This window comes from Rutilus rutilus (assembly GCF_951802725.1).
Source record: "Rutilus rutilus genome assembly, chromosome: 17".
NCBI classification, from domain to species: Eukaryota; Metazoa; Chordata; class Actinopteri; order Cypriniformes; family Leuciscidae; genus Rutilus; species Rutilus rutilus.
This window is the reverse complement of record NC_140230.1, coordinates 10,852,863-10,874,044: the sequence shown is the minus strand read 5'-3', so window position 1 is coordinate 10,874,044 and position 21,182 is coordinate 10,852,863. Positions and strand designations below refer to the sequence as shown.

General features: G+C 36.5%; 1 protein-coding gene across 7 annotated transcripts in view; it reads right to left on the bottom strand.

Annotated features, from left to right (window-relative positions):
- Positions 1 to 21,182, bottom strand: part of triob (trio Rho guanine nucleotide exchange factor b) — a 163,826-nt gene that overhangs the window by 63,953 nt on the left and 78,691 nt on the right. For all 7 annotated transcript variants that reach the window (XR_014625016.1, XR_014625017.1, XR_014625018.1 and 4 more), the window contains exons 8-14: positions 13,069 to 13,260; positions 12,014 to 12,145; positions 11,444 to 11,674; positions 6,738 to 6,860; positions 6,401 to 6,592; positions 3,849 to 4,018; positions 2,361 to 2,535 (exon numbers count right to left, since the gene is read on the bottom strand). Coding sequence is in view for 4 of the 7 variants with exons in the window: in XM_084385350.1 (XP_084241476.1) it covers positions 2,361 to 2,535; positions 3,849 to 4,018; positions 6,401 to 6,592; positions 6,738 to 6,860; positions 11,444 to 11,674; positions 12,014 to 12,145; positions 13,069 to 13,260 (1,215 nt within the window). In the remaining 3 variants the exon portion in view is untranslated. The remainder of the gene's footprint in view (positions 1 to 2,360; positions 2,536 to 3,848; positions 4,019 to 6,400; positions 6,593 to 6,737; positions 6,861 to 11,443; positions 11,675 to 12,013; positions 12,146 to 13,068; positions 13,261 to 21,182) is intronic.

Here is a 21,182-nt window from a genome sequence, read left to right as displayed (position 1 = left end):
AAAAAACATTTAAACTTTGTAAATACACACTGATGTCTATGGAAGCAGCAATAATAATCTGTTCAATTATAATTTGAGGACGTGTTTTATTCATATCAGATACACATTGTATATGTTACTATACAGTTTACTCTAATCTTCTCCCAGTCCACCCGTCAATTACTTTCATGTATTTCAGGAGAAGTGGGTGAATTTACGTGATGTAAATCTAGCAGATCCGATTTTCTAAATTGCAGTGCAAACTAACATAGCGGCGGCCATCGCGCGTTATAAATAATATGATCATTATAAAGCCCAAGCAAATCTGGATATAGGTTTTATTAGTTTACTGTCATATACATACAGAGCTTCTCAAACATCTCAGAGCTTCTCCGCCCGCCCCGCAGATTATCCACAGTGTCCACAAATATATCCGCGAGCCGCACATCACAAGTATTGTATTAAATGATTAATTTAAATGTTAGTACATAGTAGCCAAAATCACTTAATAATATAAAGTCCACAATTATTAAATAGGTTGTTTCATGTTGACTCTAATAGCTTGATAAAGTGATATAGATAAAGCTGTCGGTTTCTTAAACACCCTTTTAAAAAAAATGTGACTCATTTTCACACATCCAGAGACACAAACCTCCATGACTCATGGTGCAGGCTGTGAGAAGAGCAGACATGATGGCTTTCTCTTTGCTCAAGGCTTCTGCTCAGATTCTCTGAGATCACTGGATTTTGTCTTTTAGCACTTTCTTCCTTTGATCAGATCAAAACGGATGAGAAAGCACGTGGTATATAGCCTTCTACCTAACAATTGACGCAGTACTGAAAACTCAAACTTATGTAACCATGGAGGGATGTCTGTTGGATATGAGGGAAAAAAATATCTGAGAGCAATATACTAATAAAAAAAAAAAGGTTCTTAAAATAAAACACTTCAATAATTATAAACTGCACTGGCCAAGTAATATGCAAAAATATTAACATGACATAGGATAATTAGAAAAATTGAAAATCACTTCAGTGACTACAAACAAATTTTGCACCAAAACAGAAAGTGTCACGGTTTTCATTCTGTTTTGTTTGTGTTGTGTTCCTTGGTAGCTTCTAAGTTGTTAATTAGTCCTGTCTTCCTCTGTCCCCTGTCAGTTTGTCACCATGGTTACATTTTGATTTCAGTATTCAGTTCAGGTGTGCTATTTATCTTGTTAGCTCCCTTGTTTGCCCGTGTATTTAAGCCATGTATTTAGTCTTGTTCAGTTATCTGTCATTAGCCCTATTCACACGGGATTAGTATTACCTGGTGAACTTTAGTCATTTGTAATAATTGCGGAGGTTGTCTGTGATCTTAATCCCGTGCGAATCGGCCATGTCTGTAACTTGTAAAGTAAAAATCCCCCCCCTGCAAATTATCTACCATATTTCACCAAACACAGAGGTCCTGTGATAATATTAGTCCCGTGTGAATGGGCAAATCCTCTGTGATTTGGCCAGGATTTGGTCGTTTATCAAGGTTTTTGTTTCCTGTGCGCCTTTTTATCAATCTTTTGCGAAGAATGGAGGCTGCGTTGGAGTGTTTTGATAGTATTTTGGGTGCTGGGTCATATCTCTATATAGTGTATAGGGGGAGGGGGGGTTCCCATATAATACTAATCTTGTGCGTATAGGTTTGTTTTTGCAATTTATTGGTTTTTTCTGTTTTTGAATTCCTGAGAAACCTGAGTATTTCTGTTAGTTTGAGTTTGTTATCAATAAAGACTGCTGCACTTAGATCCAGTTTCATCTCTGCTGCAACCAGCCTGTGACAGAAAGTAATGGTCGTGCAATGTTGACTTTTCGTGAATGCTGCTAGACTACTGTGCCATTTTCTAGCTGCTTTATAGCTGAATTAAATTTATTTCATATTTGATGATCTTTACAAGACTGAACTGAGCTGAACAATTACAATATTTCCTTTTTAGAGCTGCTTTACAGCAGAATTGAACTCTGTTTGCATTATTATTTTCCTGTTTATCACTGTAAAGCTGCTTTGAAACAATGTGTATTGTGTAAAGCGTTATATTAATAAAGGTGACTTAACTTCTGCAGTTCTTGAGCGTTGATCAGCTAATCATGATAATTGTTTTGATGTGGTCACTTATTTAGCAATGTGTAACTGAGCGTCTGCTATTCATTCAGATTCTCAAGACATCTGGAAGTGTGAAGAATGATGATAAAATAAAATAAAACTGACTTCCCCACCAATTTCCCTCCCCTATGCCTGCAACGCATCAATTGAGAACCGCTTGTCTTGACCGTTAAGATCTATTCTTTACAACAAAATCAGTGGGTTGTCGAACTGTCAGACATGTTGTAAAGTGTGGACTCACGTCAATGGCATCTCGTTCAAAGATCCTGAGCTGGAGGAAAAGCTCTAGTTTGATCTTCCGTTCCTGAAACAGCTCCTCCATCTGAGCCTGGGCCTCGTCCAGCTGCTGCAGGACACTCTCAATGTGAGCCATCGAGCTGTTGTGAGGAGTCTTATTGCTGGAGATTGCAGAGTCTCTGCAGTCAGAAAGAAGAGCATGTACAAGTATAAGAGACAGGATCTGATCTCCATTGAAGTATACCATTTAACTTCAATGAAGCGTGTTAGGAATTGAATCAATTAAGTGTGTGAGTGTGTTACTGTGCTTTACAGTAGGAGTTGCAGCTCTATGTTCTCATTAACGAACATATTTCTAATTTAGTGTTATTTAACAGTGTATGTGCCCCGTGTCAATTTTAAATTGGTATATTTAATAAACTGTACTATAATATATAGAAAATCAGCTTGAATGTTTTATTGCAAAATATAAATTGTATTATTGCACATTTCTCTATAAAGTTGGATATGTAGGTATTTCCAACTTTACACACATACATTCAGTATACTAATGCAAAGACATATAAACAAGCAGTTAAAATTTTCTATATGGTATACAGTATATATTATCACATAATGTAACTATTATCGCCCAGCTCTAATCAGCTCTAAAAGGCATGAATATAAATCTATTATAAACATTAACTTCATGATTTTCTGTAAAGCTGCTTCGAATCAATGTGTATTATGAAAAGCACTATACAAATATTGACTGAAATGGATAAACTGTAAACGTGTGTGTAATTTTGTGTGTACACCACAGTGTAGGTCAGGTGTTGTTTTTTACTATCCCAGCTGGCATGTGTCCAACCTTCAGCACTGAAATGTGGTTGAAATAATGTTAGGTGGCTCAGTTTTGAAAAATAAAAATAATAATAATAATAAATGAAACAATGTTGTAAATAGCTTTATAATTAAAAAGATTAACAAAATCCTTATAATTAAACATTCAATTTTTGAAAGATCAGTAGAAGAGTATGATGTTGCAACATCGATTCGTTTTGCAAAATTCAACAGTGAATTTGGGCAGACTGTGGAATCTCTGTAGATATAGAACTGAATAATGGACACGTTAGAGTAACAGATTTACTGGTGTTTCACCACAGTTTCTTCAAAATAAGATAAGTTGTAATCACAGATTTGTAAATTGTTAGTGTTTGTGATGTGCATGGTTTTGTAGCCTGCTAAATTTGCTCTATTAATAAAACCTGAAAAACCTGCATTGGTTTCACTAGTTTCATAAAGTGACCAAATAATCTAACAAAAATTCACAATAATGGAAAAAGCATCTGTGGGGTTAGAGTTTAGTAATTATAATTAATACAGCAGACGTCAATGGGATGCCAAGGCCATTACATGATGTGCATATGTGTTTGTGTTTGTCAGAATTCTCATGACAACAAGTGAACGTCACTTTTTTCCACTTAACTAATGTTTTCTCATTGGTCAGTACCTGAGCTGCTGGATGAGATCCTCTCCTTCTTTAATAACATTGACGGTGACCTGCAGGGTGGTTTGCTGTTGCTGACCAAAACGTTTGATCAGCTCCTGCACCGCCTCGACTGACTCAGCATAAACATCATCCAGCAACTCCTTCTGAAGTTCCTCCAACCACGTCCACAGCTGCAGAAGAATGACATCATCACCAGCCAATCAGATTAGCAACTTCACAATGTTATGATCTGTGTAGATCCATGGGTCTCTTCAAACAAATAACAACCGTTCTAAAATTAAATATCAAAATGCACAAACATGACAATACACACAGCCAGACGCACTTAGGCTGCCACCGAACGGCTGGTGTTGTTATTTCCTGTGAAAGGCCTTCGTCTTGTGTGAGCTCACAGGATTAGCCATCTGCCTGTGTTGGCATGTCAAAGAGTGTATCTCTTGCCACAGCAGGCCATGCTCAGTCCTTCCACACCTCCCCATTGTCTTTTTCCATCTCCACCTTTCTCTTTTTCCAAAACTCCAGCCTTCAACCCTTTATCATTACTCATCCCGTTATAAAACACACTCTCAGAAACAAAGATGTCTGCATAACCCAGCCTGCTAGATATAGCAGATGGCTAACATTACGCCATATGGAAGCATTAAAGAGAGCATTGTTTGTTCGTATTAAGTATGTCATGAATGTACACACTGTCTATTCATTATCATTCACATTTTGTGGAATATAGATAGACCGGGAGAAAAGAGTTCTGAAATTATAAGTAGATAAATTATACATATTTGAGATCCAAAAAAATAAAATAAAAAAAACACTAACGTAACGAAGCTCATGTTTAATATTTGCAATTGGGATACTACTATACAGTATGTATGTATATATATATATATATATATATATATATATATATATATATATATATATGTATATATTGCATATCAATTAATTATAATAATAATGACATTCTGGGTCAGGTTCAAACCCATATTATTAACTTTTCATACATTGTTCTAAACCTGTCCTGTATTTTTCAAGTATATTTTCAAAGATTGTGTACATAACTGTTAAATAATATTCATGAATATTCAAACCTACATTACTCACATGAGCATGACTCAATGTCTCTGGAGCATGTAGGATAACCACAACCAGTGCTTCACATTTTGGATGTCTCCCTCATTTGTCACGCCAAATTCAAGTCTTGCAGCTTCTAGTAATGAGCTGATGAATTGAATCAGGTGTTTTTTAAAAACACTTTCAAAACTTGTTCTGTATTTTTCAAGTATATTTTCAAATACTGTGCAATTATGTTGCAAATATACTTTCATCTTTGAAAGTGAAGACATAAAAAAATTATAATAATAATAAGATAAATGAATGAATGAATTAAAGGATTAATTCACTTCAGAATTAAAAATTCCTGATAATTTACTCACCCCCACGTCACCCAAGATGTTCATGTGTTTCTTTCTTCAGTCGAAAAGAAATAAAAAATGTTGAGGAAAGCATTCCAGGATTTTTCTCCATAAAGTGGACTTCAACAGGGACCAACGGTTTGAAAGTCCAAATTGCAGTTTAAATGAAGCTTCAAAGGGCTCTACTCGATCCCAGCCAAGTAATAAGGGTATTATCTAGCCAAACGATCGGTCATAAAAAATATATATATATGTATATATTGCATATCAATTAATTATAATAATAATGACACATATACACACACACTTTTTAACCACAAATGCTCATCTTGCACGTCCACGACTTCATGCATTCCGTAATCACGTTGGAAAGGTCAAGAATGTAGGGTAGGGTGAAAAACTCCATCTAATTTTCTCCTCCAACTTCAACATCGTTGTTTTACCTTTTATTTATTTATTTATTTTGTAAAGGGCGTTTGACTTAGTCTTTGCACGTTCGCTTTGTAAACACTAGGTCGGTACTTCCGCCTATGTCGCGCGTGACCTTCAATGTGATTAAGTAATGTATGGCGCATCACAGCAAGTGCAAGACAAGCATTTGTAGTTAAAAATGACAGATCATTTCGCTAGATAAGACCCTTATTCCTCGGCTGGGATCGTGTAGAGCCCTTTCAAGCTGCATTGAAACTGCTACTGTATTTGGACCTTCAACCCGTTGATAACCGTTGTTAACCCATGACCACTGTATGGAGAAAAATCCTGGAATGTTTTCCTCAAAAACCTTAATTTCTTTTCGACTGAAGAAAGAAAGACATGGATATCTTGGATGATGTGGGGGTGAGTAAATTATCAGGAATTTTTTATTCTGAAGTGAACTAATCCTTTAAATGATTAATTAATAAAATAATATTGTGGGCCAAGTTCAAACACATGAGTACTGTGTCCCAATGTGTCCAGAGCATGTGTGATAACCACTATGGCTCCAAATTATTAAAACTTTCTAAAAAAGTCCAAGAAACTGTCCAAGGCTGTGAATGTTAAATCATATTCTGGAACATATTTCTGTCTAGTAGAATACAGACACAACCCACACATATCAACACCCACCAACACCAATTTCTACTCTCTTCCAAGACTTACCTCTTTGCTGTGAGTGTGGAAAGCCACAGACATGTCGAGCAGGACTTTACGCTGTTCAACGCGTCTTACGAAATCCTGGATCCGGTCCTCCAGCTGATGTGCGGCCTGGTAGATCTCCTCAGGGTCACACTCGCCTGTCTGAGCCAGCTGCTCTGCCGCCTCCAGGAGTTTATCTGCATTCGTGTAGGTGTTCTGAGAAACACGCAGCAGTTTGGATGTTAATATGCATTTGACTAATTTCTGAGGTGGCCTAAAAAGTTTTGAATCTGGGAGGAGAACAGCAGAGAGCCAGATGGACAGCAGCCAAAGCGATGCTCTTACATCTGTTCCTCCTTACCTGAGCCACTTCTTCAAAGTCCTCGTGACGTTTCTGTAATGCTCGAGCCCTGTGCAGAGACTTCCCCACTCCTGTGTGCTTACTCAAGAACGCCTCGCCATGGTTTTCAATCCAGTCTAGAACCTGCGAGAAGAAGAAGAATATAACCATATGTTGCTGAGAGGGTCAGAAGGACCACCACCTGCCTCATAAAAAGTCATCCGAAATGAGTCATGATATTATACACATATTTCAGCTGAGGATTTTGTCAAAACCAATGTGAAAATACACAAAACAACATTTATTTGTTACTACTGTAAAATGTAATTAAAGTGTAGTGTATACACTTAGGACCTAATATTTTGAAATAAATTAAAGGTACACTATGTAACTCTTGTGGTTAAAAAACAAAATTGCATGCATTTTGTGGAAGAACATTGTTTTGGTTATGCTTTGGCTCTGCGTGACTGTGCGAATGAATATGAGCCTTCACAACAGATAATACTTTACAAGGAACTCTGTTAGAGAGTTACATATGGCAATTTATCTGTTCAATAAAATACTTTACTCACTTGTTGAGCAATAAAAACACCATATCGCTTTTACAACATTTCAAATGCCTGTTCTCGCCATCTCCGACAAGCCAAGCCAATGTTGATTCTCATTTTATTACAAGCTTTGTTGTGTTCTCTTTTTGCCAGCAGATTCTCCTCTGTTTATCTTATTTTGAAATGGGTTATTCACCGGAGGTTTAATATTTAGCTGCTCCATGTCAACATTTATCGCTAGTAGTGCCACCTAACTTATGACAATCCCACACCACATAAATATATCTAAGTAGCTGGAGAAACTTTTCTTTATTTATGGATATGACAAGACACACACGGGCGAGTGACGCATGTATGCATTTTCCCATGAAAACCATCCTGCTAGGTCTAAACTATAAACACTTAAAATAAGCTTACCATAGTGAATCGGGGTAAGACAAAAAAAAAAAAAAAGGTTTTGAAAGAAGGATTGATGATGTATTGACTCACTATTTAAATTTTAATTTAGAAAATAATAATAATAAATAAATAAATAAATAAATAACATGGCATGGCATCTCCATCCAAGGCTTCCACACCTTTTGACCATTTTGACCACCTTTTGAGGTCATTCATGATTATAGAATCAGGATTTTTAAAAGTTATTGCGTAAAGATCACACAAAGAGCAATTACTGTATGATGAAAATAAACTCTACAGAAATGTCCATGACTTTTAAAGGTTTTATAAATTTCCATAACTCCTCAAGGCCTTTTAAAATTATTTACATATATATTATAATTATATTTCCAGGTTTCATGTAACTGTTAAAACAAAACAAAACCATTGCAGTTTTAGCATTCCCTGAACTTTTCCAGGTTTCCCGTGACTGTGGGAACCCTGCAAATGAATTTCCCATTCCATTTTCAGCCATTCATGATTACAGGATATGTTTTAAAAGCCATTGCAAAATATATGGCACTTTCTAGCAATTCCTAGCAGAATACAACATTTAGAGGAGAGTGAAACATTTCTCAGGAATCAGTCATTTAGTTTAATTTCTTTTATGATGACAGTGGATGCTAAGACTAATTTGCCACTGTTTTACTGTAGGGGTTTTGTAAGGGTTCCTATGACTTGTATAGCATGATGCTAGTAGTACCAACAACATGGGTTTGACTCCCTTCATGGGAATACACGATATGATAAAACATTTTTTTTTTTTTAAATGAATAGATCAAATATAAATTATATTTTAAATGCAGTGTTTGTTGCTTTGGCTAAACGCATCTATCAAATTCATAAAATTGTAAAAGAGTTAAACTGCATTTGTAGTGTAGAACCAGCAGGGGGCAGCAGGAGTCACTGCGACAGCTCAACACCTCTATAAACATCAGCACTATACACGCAGTGAGGTCATCCTGCAGATTAGGCAAGCAAGACCCTGATGCTGTTGTCCGAGTTCAATAATGGTGTCTTTTATAGAAATTTGACTAATTGGGTATTTTCTGTTGTTTATCACAGATTTGCATGAGCATCTGAATGCATATGCAATAGGCTATTTTACTAATAAAACATATTAATAATGCGTTTAGGTTAGTATTAAATGTTTTATTAAACATTTGAAATCTGCAAGATGGAGCAGGCTGAGTATGAAAGCTTTCTACCCGCCTCAAAAGACGCCACAGCACACTGCGAAACAGTCCTCTCTGCTCATGCATATTTCATTATGCCACCTTTGATCTGGCTCAATGTGCCACATTCAGAGCTGTGTGTGTGTGTGTGGTGGCATCTGTCAGCACATGTGCGCACGTGTGATTAGAAGAAATCATTTGTCGTGCAGATGTTGAGTCTCCTGCTCACGTGGCTTCCTTTTTTTTTTTTTTTTTTTTTTTATGTCTGGAAGGTTTAGAGGTCCCCTATGCCTGCATCATTTTATGGGGCAAACCCTCAACATAATGTGCCTGCTGAACAGCGTTACCATGACAACTGATACTGAATGCGTCAGAGAAAAAAAGACAAAGGCTACGTTCAGACTGTCAGTCCAAATCCGATTTTTGTGCATATCCGATTGAAATCAGATCAGATTTCTCATGCCACGTAAAATGTAAACATCAGGAGTTGTTATAGGAAACATGCTGAAAGTCGCAGCCGAAACAAGGGAGGCTGTGTTGTTGTTGCAAAGTGAAAGAGATAGAGAGACACAATTGAATGTTGTTGTAAAAGATATGACAGAATTTTTCAGAATTATCTATCCATTTAAAATGTCTTACTTGAAAAAGAAAAAATGGAAATATTTCTTCCAAAAAAATACTTACAAATCCTCATGTTGATTCAAAAACATATGCTGTTATTTTTCTCTGAAACATAAATTAAAAATCTTTGTATAGATCCTTACCATAAAACCGCAGTTCACAGTAACCAGAGGCTGTGTCAGGCACCAAAAATGACAAAAAGCACAATAAAAGAACCATAAAGTAGTCGATACAACTGGAATAGAGTGCACATGCTATATGGACTACTTTTATGGTGCTTTTTATCCTTTTTGTATGAGGAGGTTCTTAAAAAAAAAAGAAAAAAACACTCTTTTTATTTATTTCACAGTAAAAATAACAGCATAGAGGTTCGCAACGACATGAAGGTGAATACGTAATGGCAGTTTTCATTTTTGTTGAACTATCCCTTTAACAATTTAATGCAGTGGTGCCTAAAATCTCCCTTTCAAATTTATATTCTATTCTCAACTGAGCAGTGAAATCCTATTTCAAACAGACATGAACTCACTTTATATTCAACATAACGATGCCTCACAGGCATTCATATGCTGCCATTTTTCAATAAAGATAATCAGAAAAAGAGAAGAAGAGATTCAACCAGATGCACCTCATGAGCAGGATTCATTTTAATGCCACATTGCCATATATATTATATTCATACACAAACTCAATAATCAGTTTGTGATTAATGACATTACATTATATTAAGGATGTTTTTTGTTGTTGTTTTACAATCGCCCACAATGTGACATTTCATTCATTTGGTAACACTTTACAATAAGGTTTCATTAGTTAACATTAGTTAACTACTTTAGTTAACATGAACTAACAATGAATAATACTTCTACAGCATTTATTAATCTTAGTTAATGTTAATTTCAACATTTACTAATACATTATTTAAATAAAAAGCTGTATTTGTTCATATTAGTTCATGCACTGTGAACTAACATGAAAAAACAATGAATTGCATGTTTTATTAACTAACATTAACAAAGTTTAATAAATACTGTAACAAATGTATTGCTCATTGTTAGTTTGTGTTAGTTACATTAACTAATGTTAACAAATGAGACCTTATTGTTAAGGGTTACCATTTATTTATATGACTAAGCATAAACGAAATGTTAAACTGGCTTATCATTCACTTTTGCATAAAAAAAAAAAAAAAATGTTTAAGGATTATTTCATGATACATATACTGTTCAAAAGTTCGGAGTCCAAGATTTTTTCATCTCTCATGCTCCAAAAGGCTGCATTTACTTGATTATAAATATAGTAAAAATTGTTATATTGTACAATATTATTACAATTCAATAATAATAACTTTTCTACTTTAATATATTTTAAATAATAATAATAATAATAATAATAATAATAATAATAATAATTCCTGTGATGGCAAAGCTGAATTTTCAGCAGTCATTAGTCTTCAGTGTCCTTCAGACATTATTCTAATCTGCTAATATGGTGCTCAAGAAACATTTAGATACATTTAGATAAACACTATTCAGATTATTATTATAAATGTAAATGTCTTTACTGTCACCTTTGATAAATGCAATGCAATGCAAATATATATAGCCTATTAGTATTTTTTGGTTCAATGGGTAAAATGACGTGCGACTGTTGGAATCTGACCTAAACTGAGCAAGAGAAGGCAGAACAAAATCACTGCAAGTAAGAAGTAAAATTCAGCGGGAACAGGCATGTGGGGGATGAAACTTGTGGGAAGTGGGTGAGAGTAAAAAAAAAAAAAAAAAATTCACACAGATGTCTAGTGAAACGCTCTGACACCTCATACAATCTGCACATCTCTCACTTCCCAAATAAGACTGATTAAATAAATCCAACTGAATCCGTACCGACAGTATTTGCAGTAGTATGTGTATAAAGTATAGTTAGTTACGAATAAGTGTCTGACCTGCTGGACATCCTGTTGGAAGACGCAGAGCTGTAGCCGTTGGTGAAGACGGAGTTTGCGGTGTTGCCAGATGTTCTCCAACTGCCTCTGGTGGTGCAGAATCTCATGAATGATATCCAGGACGTGGTGCACCGCCTTAGAGTAGTTAGCCGAGGCCGTCAGCGAATCTGCACTGCCTGGGGTCAAAGGGCGCTGGAGCTTATCTAGTAGGGCTTTGCCATCCTGACTTACCTGAGGATGTACAGGTAATACACATCAACACTTAAACATCTTACAGACAGAAGAAATTCCTACCTTCAATTGAATATCTAGTCATGAAACAATAGATGGCAAAGGCTGATCGGTCCTTCTCATGCAATCTGTTAGCAATCACATTATCACGGAATGATTCTGCAGCCAATGAGATTGCTTGCTCAACATTTAAACAGTCTGGTTCAGTGTTCGCGGTAAGCTGTTTCTGCAGCACACTATCAGAGTTCATCTTAGACCCTTCACCTCCCCCAGCTCCACCTGCCTAGATCTGCAACGGAATTTATTTATTACAATTCAATGGAGATCAGAGATTCATACCTCAGAATAGGCAGTGGTGATGTGTTCATAGAGACCCTGGTGGTGGTGGATGGTGTCTTCCAGGTCCTGCAGCTCAGAAGGAAGATCTCCTTCTCCACAGGCCTTACACCATGAGTCCATATTGCTCATATACTAGAAAACAGATAAGAATATTGAGTTATTGGTTATATGAAACTGGCCAAATATACAGTACATCTGTGATATCTTACCACAGACAGGAATGATTACTATACTGATAGTCCTAATTAGGTAAAACAAAACAAAAAATTCTTTACAATTTGTCTGTACACATATCCAGTCTATTTTTGTCATGTCTTATTGGGAGCACATTTAAAGCTGAATGAATGGCATGTCAGTCTAAAATTGATGCTGACAGCAGATAATAAACGCTCAAAGAGAAGTTAAAGGAAAGAAATATGAAAGGAATGGATTTCATGTATCCTTTATATAGCACATAGACATATATTTGGTATTCAAGTGACAATTCTCTGAACAATCACCAATGATTCAATCATAAAACATTTGCATCCACAAATCTCCACCAACTTGTTTGTCTGAATAAAAGGAGAGGGATGAAAGGGGTGGGATGAGGTTTTGTAAAACGTGTTTGGAATCATTATTTTTGGAGTTTCATTGTATTCCATTTCAAAAGTGAAGTATTACCAACACATCATTCTCTATTCTCTCTCTCTCTCTCTCTCTCTCTCTCTCTCTATATATATATATATATATAAATGTAAATGTAAATGTAAATGTAAAAAAAAAAACCTTTATCTGTGTGCAACGGTGATCATTATGCATTAGTTTGTTTGTATGCTCAATGTATCTGTAGGAGTGAGTGAGCAAGTGAGCGAGTGAGTGAGTGAGCGACGAGTGAGCGAGCGAGTGAGTGAAGGAAGGAAGGAAGGAAGTATTTATATAGCGCATTTCCTATGTACTTCTGTAAACCCAAAGTACTTTACAATCATGTCAAGCGAATCTCTCCTCAACCACCAACACCTGGATGATGTGACGGCAGCCATCTATAGGTATGTGTTGGCATGTTTCGGCCTCACCTGGTCAGTTTTCTGGTGGAAGTTAGCAGACATCTCTAGCAGTGCGCTCCTTTCGTCCAGCGCGGCGGCGAACGCTTTCCATTCCTGCTCCAGCTGACCTGAGATCTGCTGAATCTGCTGGGTCGCATAGTGACCCGACTCCAGCAGCCTGTTCCCCACGGACATGATCCGACTGATGTTCACATACACATTCTGCAAAAGACCACAAGAATCAATGAGTGCTGTCTACCCTGCAACACTTCCTGAATGGGTTGTTTTTTAAGATGACACATTTATGCTAATCACACATGGGGTGTGTGGTATTGGCACAGCTAAAACAAATCAAAACATAGTGCATTTTGTCTTTGAAGGCTGAAATGGGGGGAAAAATTGCTACAAATCATAAAATGTTACTTTTCTTTTAATATTGTCATTCAAAACAAATGATGAATGGTTGTGACCGATGTGTACGGACTCAGTGTAAACAGCAGTCCACTCAAAGCTGCTTCTGCAGGGAGGAGTAGCTCTCGTCTGGCCACAGACACACACATGTCTACAGCTTCAACCACAGCTCTGGAATGTGTGTGGATGACAATTTAAGCCAAGAGGAAGAATCATGGTCTACCCATTTCAGACAAAATGTTTTGCTATATGCTCTACCAACTGAAAATACAATATACAAACATAAATTGCAAACAAAAGTTTAGTATGCGAAACTGACATAAAATATCTTAATAGATATAAAAAATTACCCTGAGCTTAAGATTTGAACAATCAGCTTGTGGTACTGTACCACCAAGTAAAGATATAGATAACATGAAATCAGAATTGCCCCTGTTTGCTTAAGAAATATGCTTCTGGGCCCTTTAATACAATATGCTGTACCATTGTCACAATGCTGACATGGAAGCAGACTAGGATGATGGTGAAGAGAACCCAAGTGTAGATTATTTACATAAGTCATGATCCAAAACATGAAACATAAACTTTAAATTAAATCCACAACATGAAACCAAACAAAAATGAGTGAGTGATTGAGTGAACAACAAATCGACTTGAAACAATGACCTTGAACACGGAACCATTGAACAATTGAACAACTGAACATGGAACATGGAACACATTACTTTACAGCATTACTGTGGCGAACAGGACGAGGTCGAGGGCCGTGAGAGAGCGGAGCGAGGCCGGTGGCGTGATTGCTGATGAGCGACACCTGTGAGACGCACCAGTCTCGTATCTCTCACGGAGGAGCGGAAGCATAAAAGGAGGAGCGACGATTGCGAAGATCGAGACCGGTGCGTCTCACAGGTGTCGCTCATCAGCAATCACGCCACCGGCCTCGGGCCGCTCTCTCACGGCCCTCGACCTCGTCCTGTTCGCCACAATTACATACTTCAATCTCAAATACTCAACTACAAGGCATACATGAGACTTAAACACATGATTCAGGGGGACCCATAATTATGACAACCAATGGGAACATGACACATGAAACAAAGGAACCAATAAAAATAAGACACTTGAAACAAGAGAACCATTCAGAACATGACACATGAGATTAGAAAAGCACATGACAGGATCACACAAGGGGAACAGGGAATCACATGACATACATGAAACATGACTATGAGAACTACAAAATAAAAGACATGAAAACAAACTTGAAACAAAATAGAGCGTAATTAACTAACTTATTTAAAAAACGTATCAAAAAAATCGTGCCAACCGTAATCTTTGAAAAAATAATCTTTGAGTACTGTATTTCCAATAAAAAAATTTATACAAATTATAATTCAATAATAATAAAGCATTTGTTCAATCAAAGTATTCGTCTGCTTGCATTATTTTAAGCGCCATTGTAACTGATGGTATTGGCATTGGATATAAAACATAATTGACTGGTTTGTAGTTTTTGACATATTCTTCCTGATGCTTCCAAGATTCAGAAGTGATTTTTGTAATTGCACTTTATTGTTGCTAGATAGCATAATCTTTTTGACAAATCAGTACAATTTGCAGTAAAAACACATCACAGAAAACCAAATGTTTAACTCTGCAATGCATGTACAAGATCAATAAATGTAAAATGTTGAGTGGCCGGGGGAAAAACATAGCCTTAACTTAAAATTAAACATAACTGTTAACCAATAAAACCATAGCCTAATTTTTCACTATCCAATCAAATGCCTATCAAGCTCCACCAAACATTTCCACCTAAATGTTCTGTTTCACCTGGAAATACTGCACATAATCAGAAAATGCGCTATGATCACCATGATCAGTATTGTATGGGGTCGGAATCTGATTCTAGATTAGCGCTTTCATACTAATATGCTTTACGAGTGTGTGCTCTCTGATGTAATGGGAGTGTCTGAATTATGTACGTTCTATGGGAGTGTCTGAATTATGTACGTTCTTTAGGGAGAACTAAAGTCTAGTGCATGAGAGTGCTGGTGGAACGCAGTGCTCTGGTTACCAGGCTGTTTCCTCACATGGGACTAATTACACAGCCCAGAGGCATTCAAAAGGGTACAGGATCAATACACAGAGAGCTGTCAGATGAAAACCGTATGGGGGTTTGGTATCGGCCTGCGTGCAACAATAAACTGCAGCAGTCATGTCTGTGCACGTGAAAACCTGGAGCAATAATACAGTCACATGCACCTACGAAAACACACACACACACACACACAAACTTTTCAACCCTTAGCTTTAAATCAAGTCCTAATAAAATGCGACATGCAATGGATGCACAATACAATGGTGACTATATCAGTAATTTTCTCATTTGTTGTTATTGGTCTCGATGTGAATTAGCCATTATTAGAAGCATAAGCATGTAGACCTTTTGGGAGCAGACACAGCAGTTGCGTAAGCATTGTGGTGGCAGAAAAAGCAACAGTTACAGTTGTAACCTAAAATGTTTATATCTCCCAATTCAGACTTTAGGGGCCATATCTTACACCCAGCGCAATTGACTTTGTACACCGACGCATGTATCATTCCTATTTTGCACCCGACGCACAGCAGACTTTTCCCTCCACAGACACACGTAGGTAAATTAGGGAATGAACTCGCGGGGGCGGTTCAGCAAAAAGAGGAGGCGTGTTCCGGCGCAAACGTTCCCTGATGCTATTTTGCAGTTTAAGAAAACAATTCCAGCACAGACCAGGAAAAACCTAGTCTAAAGTCAGTGGCGCGTTATTCGCAAACCATACATAATTACAAGGAAAAATATTACCACACAAGGGAAATCACTGTGGTGTCCATGAAGATGTGAAAAAATAGGCACAAATCTAGCTTACACATTTACGCAAATTATTATACGCCTGTTTAACCGAAGCTAATTTGGGTGGGTTTCTCCCATCCCCATACAATGTCGCTTCTCTGTCTTTTACGGCCCTGACGAGAACGTCGGTCTCCTCGGCTGTGAACCGCTCCTGGCGTGCGCCTGGCAAATCCGGCGTCATAATAGCAATCCGCCATGGAACAAGTGCGCTTGCTTTTAAAGGGAATGTGAAATGACGCTCTGATTGGTTTATTTCACGTTACGCCCAAACCACACCTATGAGTAATGCAGCTACTTCAGACCAACCCATTTTAGATTTGTGTTGGGCGCAAGAGTCATTTATCCCACCGGTATAATAGCAACAGCTATTATTTTATTTTTGAGTTTATCACAATTCTGAAGGGAAAAATACAGAATAACGAGTTTATATCTCAGAATTATGAGAAGAAAAGTCAAAATTGTGAGATATAATCTTGCAGTTACATTTTTTATTATTTTTAGTGCTGGGCAACGATTAATCACGATTAATCACATCCAAAATAAAAGTTTGTGTTTACATAATATATATGTGTGTACTGTGTATAATTATTTTGTATATATAAATACACATACATGCATGTATATATTTAAGAAAAATGTGTTATTTATATATAAAATATGTATATTTATATATATAAAATATGTATATGTATATATATCATATTAATTATGTATATATATATATATATATATATATATATATATATATACACATGCAAATATATATATATATATAAAGTATATAGTAATATATACAAAGTATATATATATATACACATGCAAATATTTCTTAAATTCATACATGCATATGTGTGTATTTATATATACAAACTTTTACTAACTTTTATTTTGGATGGAATTAATCGCGATTAATTGCGATTAAAAACTTCCATAGAGTGCTGTCACTAGAACTGTCATTTTCTGCCACCAGGTCTACAAAAAAAAACCTAAACTTGTTTGCAAACACCTAAATGGTCTATCTAAGATAAGCATATATATATATATATCAGGACTGAAATTGTTTTACTGGTGAACCCGTATGTGATACATAAGCATACAACACATAAATATGCACTCGACTGTGAAGAATTCTATGATCTTTGGAAGATGTGCACACCAGCTAAATCTGTTGTCAATTTTATAAAAAATTGTAATTTAAAGATGACCATTTCCAAATAATGCAGCCTGCATATGTAGATAAGATAATCCAAAGTCACTGGTGCCCACATGCACAAATTAAACGTATTTCTACCAGATGAAGTCAGGATGGAAAAAAGTTATTAACTTTGTATAGCCTCACTCCAAGCCTGGTTTCAGAGCTGCTCGAAGAAGATAGACATGCACCAGTAAACACAAATTCATCAAATCCCTCTGTAATGTATCACAGACCTTGTGGATTGCATCATGAAAACAATTAAGAGCTTCTGGTGTCTCATTTTCATGTAAATCTAAAGCAGCTTAAAGTAACTTCTGGCTTAACATATGCTAAATATAATGGGTTCAATTGTCATGTTAATGACCAGCATGTGGTTTTTTAGCAAAATTGACTTTTATATGGAGGGCACATCAAAGAAATCAGTTTGTACGATTTACATAAATATACAGAACTCAAGGATAAAAAGCAACGCTAAAAAGCAAAAGCAATCACGTTAGAGGTAGAAATGACACTAAACAAAGTGTTGGGTTTTCATGTTTTCACAGTCACAGTCGAAAACAGCTGTGCAGCTTAATAACTTTGTAAGGACAGTGATACATTCTTTGATTAATAAAAAAATCTAAAGAATAGAATTTATTTGAAACTAATTTTTGTAACAATTTATGTATTTTCTGATCAATTGAATGTATCCGTGCTGAATAAATGTATACATTTTTTTCAAACTGAAACATCTTAACAGTCCCCAAACTTTTGTACAGTAGTGTCTGTCTACATATAGTTAAAATACCTATATTTTTGTTTCATTAATCTTACACACATTCCATTTTAAATTTGTATTGTTTATTTTCTTCACCTTTCCTTTTATGGTAATACCTACCATAAACACACACACACTCCCAGTCCAATTAGAATTCAGCTCGAAAAGCTTTGTTTTGTTTTGTTTTTCATTAGTATTCTTGTAAACTCCTGCATTAACTATACTTGGATAGAAAAAAGTTAATTATCTGACCCCGAAAACATAAAATCAAGAAAAAAGACACATAAAATCAAGTGTCATGTCACTTGAGCACAAAATGAGAGTGCAGACCGAGGAAGCGCTCTACCTATTTTCTCAGATCACATTTCAGGACCTGAACACAGCCAAGACACACATACCGTAGAACAAAAGCCTTCCTCACATGAAAAAAAAAAATAATCACTTTATAATAGTACTGGACCCTGAAGTCTACTTAAACAGAGAGAGTCACACAAGGACAGTTTACCCTTCACTCTTACAGACAGACATAAAACCCAGCTTTAATATTATAATGCAAAACCTTTTTTTCTCTTATAAAGTCTGGGTGAATAGAGGAGGAGTGCCTGGAACATTATATCTCCCTCTGGATGTCTCCGGGACTGATCAATACACCAGCATGATGGGAGATTACCCAGCCATGAGTAAAATGCCTTTAGCTGGAGGAGTGTTTTCTACATGTTGTCCTCCAGATTGTCTTTCATAAGAGAGTGGGGCTGAGTTCATCTACAACTTGACAAGCATAACGTTCCGCTCAGGTGACATTACCCCCGTAACTCAATGACATAGCTGCTTAAGCATGTCTATTACGAAAGGTTACAACCAGTGTGCCATGCGATGGACATTAACGTCTCCATAAATTGCCTACTGAATTGCTGTCAATACATGTTGCAAATGCCACAGTATGTGCAGGCTTTTAAACTGTAGTGACCCTTGAGTCCTCTAGGGGGCAGGCTATCAGCATATAGTGTTATTGATTATTAAAGTCAACATTAAATCAAAAAGGATTTTTTTTTTTTTTTCAGAATGTTGCAGTTTATTACAAATAATTTATTTGTGCACATCATTATTGTTTTAAAATTCCCATGCACTCGTAATATTTTATCAAAAACATTAACAATATCTGTTCTCTGCATGACGTGTGTTTCAGCGGAGGTTGGGACTAAATATCTTCTACAACTGACTGCAAATGGGGAACTTCCTATGATCCAATCAAATCCCAAGGACGAAATCAAGCCCCGTCCTACTTTTTTTTTTTTCACATACCAGAAGCCATTTCACTCGGATATACGTCGCAATAGGGAAGACTATCACAACGTCAGTTTCATGTCGACTTTAAAAAACTAAAAGAAGTCTGTTTCCAGTGATCATAACACCAGAGATCAGACATTAGTATTCCATTTGTGTGAAATAAGAAAGAATACGATAAACACAAAACATGCATTACTCAAGTAACTATCAAGTAATACAAGCCGAATAACCATCTGACACTAAAGTGTTTTCGTCCGCTCATGCTTCATATCAGGCAGGGAAGTAAGGCTCCTGGGACTTCCTGAGGAGGTGCCCGACAGTCAGGCTAACCCAAAGCAAACAGTTGACAAAGCGTTTCATCCGTTAAGTTCTGCACAGTTGTAGCAACGTGAGAGGGGGTAGACAGTTCTCACAGCTGAGGCAGGACATGTGATTTAGCACACTCAGCCAAACCTAACACACTAACAAAGGAGCAACAAAGAGCCCTATAACAACCTATAAAAACATCCTAATTGGTTACTTTAAAAGTTATGTAATTAAGGGTGGAGAACACAAATGCATAATAATATTTAGCTGCATTTAACTCTGAATTTTTTTAATCTCTATATTGTTTGTTATTCTTATGTTTATCAAGATCTGTTTTGTTTTAATATCTTTGTTGTTAGTTTTCAAGTTCACTTTATTTGAATAGCAAATTTACAACAGCCACTAGGCTGACCAAAGTGCTTTACAGAACAACCAGATTAAAATATAGTAAGCATTAAGCATAATAAATAAAGCAGTAAGCATTTGCATAAAAAAAAGAAAAGAAAAAAATAAAGAAAAAGAAAATGCTTAAGCATTTAGCTTAACTCATCTGGGGTGCGTTTCCCGAAAGCATCGTTGGCCAACTATGGTCGCAAGTTCCGTCGTTACCAATAGAGTTCAATGGACATTGCGATGAACTTGCGACCATAGTTGGCTAACGATGCTTTCGGGAAACGCACCCCTGCTCATCTGTAGTGTGCACCATTAATAAGGTGTATGAATTTCAGAGGCGGACAGAGTACACAGCTTCATTACTTGAGTAAAAGTACAGATACCCCTTGCTAAATTTTACTCAAGTACAAGTAAAAGTACTACAGTCAGATGTCTACTTAAGTAAAAGTACTGAAGTACTTGTTTTTAAAAGTACTTGAGTATCAAGAGTACAAGAGTACATTTTCTAAATATTGCATTACTACTGCCCCAGTGCTTACATTGGTAAACACAGCAAACACTTGAAGCGAAAACTATCATTAACTTGTTCAGAAAATTGAAATAGTCTGGCAAGGTGGGGCCACGGGTTGGCACATTCCCGGGATGGACCATCTTCATCCATTGTTTCATCCATGGTTTCGACTCTTATCTAAATCTGACCATGGAGTTGACTTTGGCGGAAAGCTGAAGGTGATTGCTGATAGGCTGTCCCAATCAGTGGCGCCTGCGCAATCCAATCACGTTTGAGAGGGAAACAACAAATTGAGGGTTTCTGAGATTTTTCTTTTTTCCTTTTTTATTATTATTTTTTTTTTAGAAGAAGTAACGGGTACTCACGGTTATGGATAGAAATGTAGCGGAGTAAA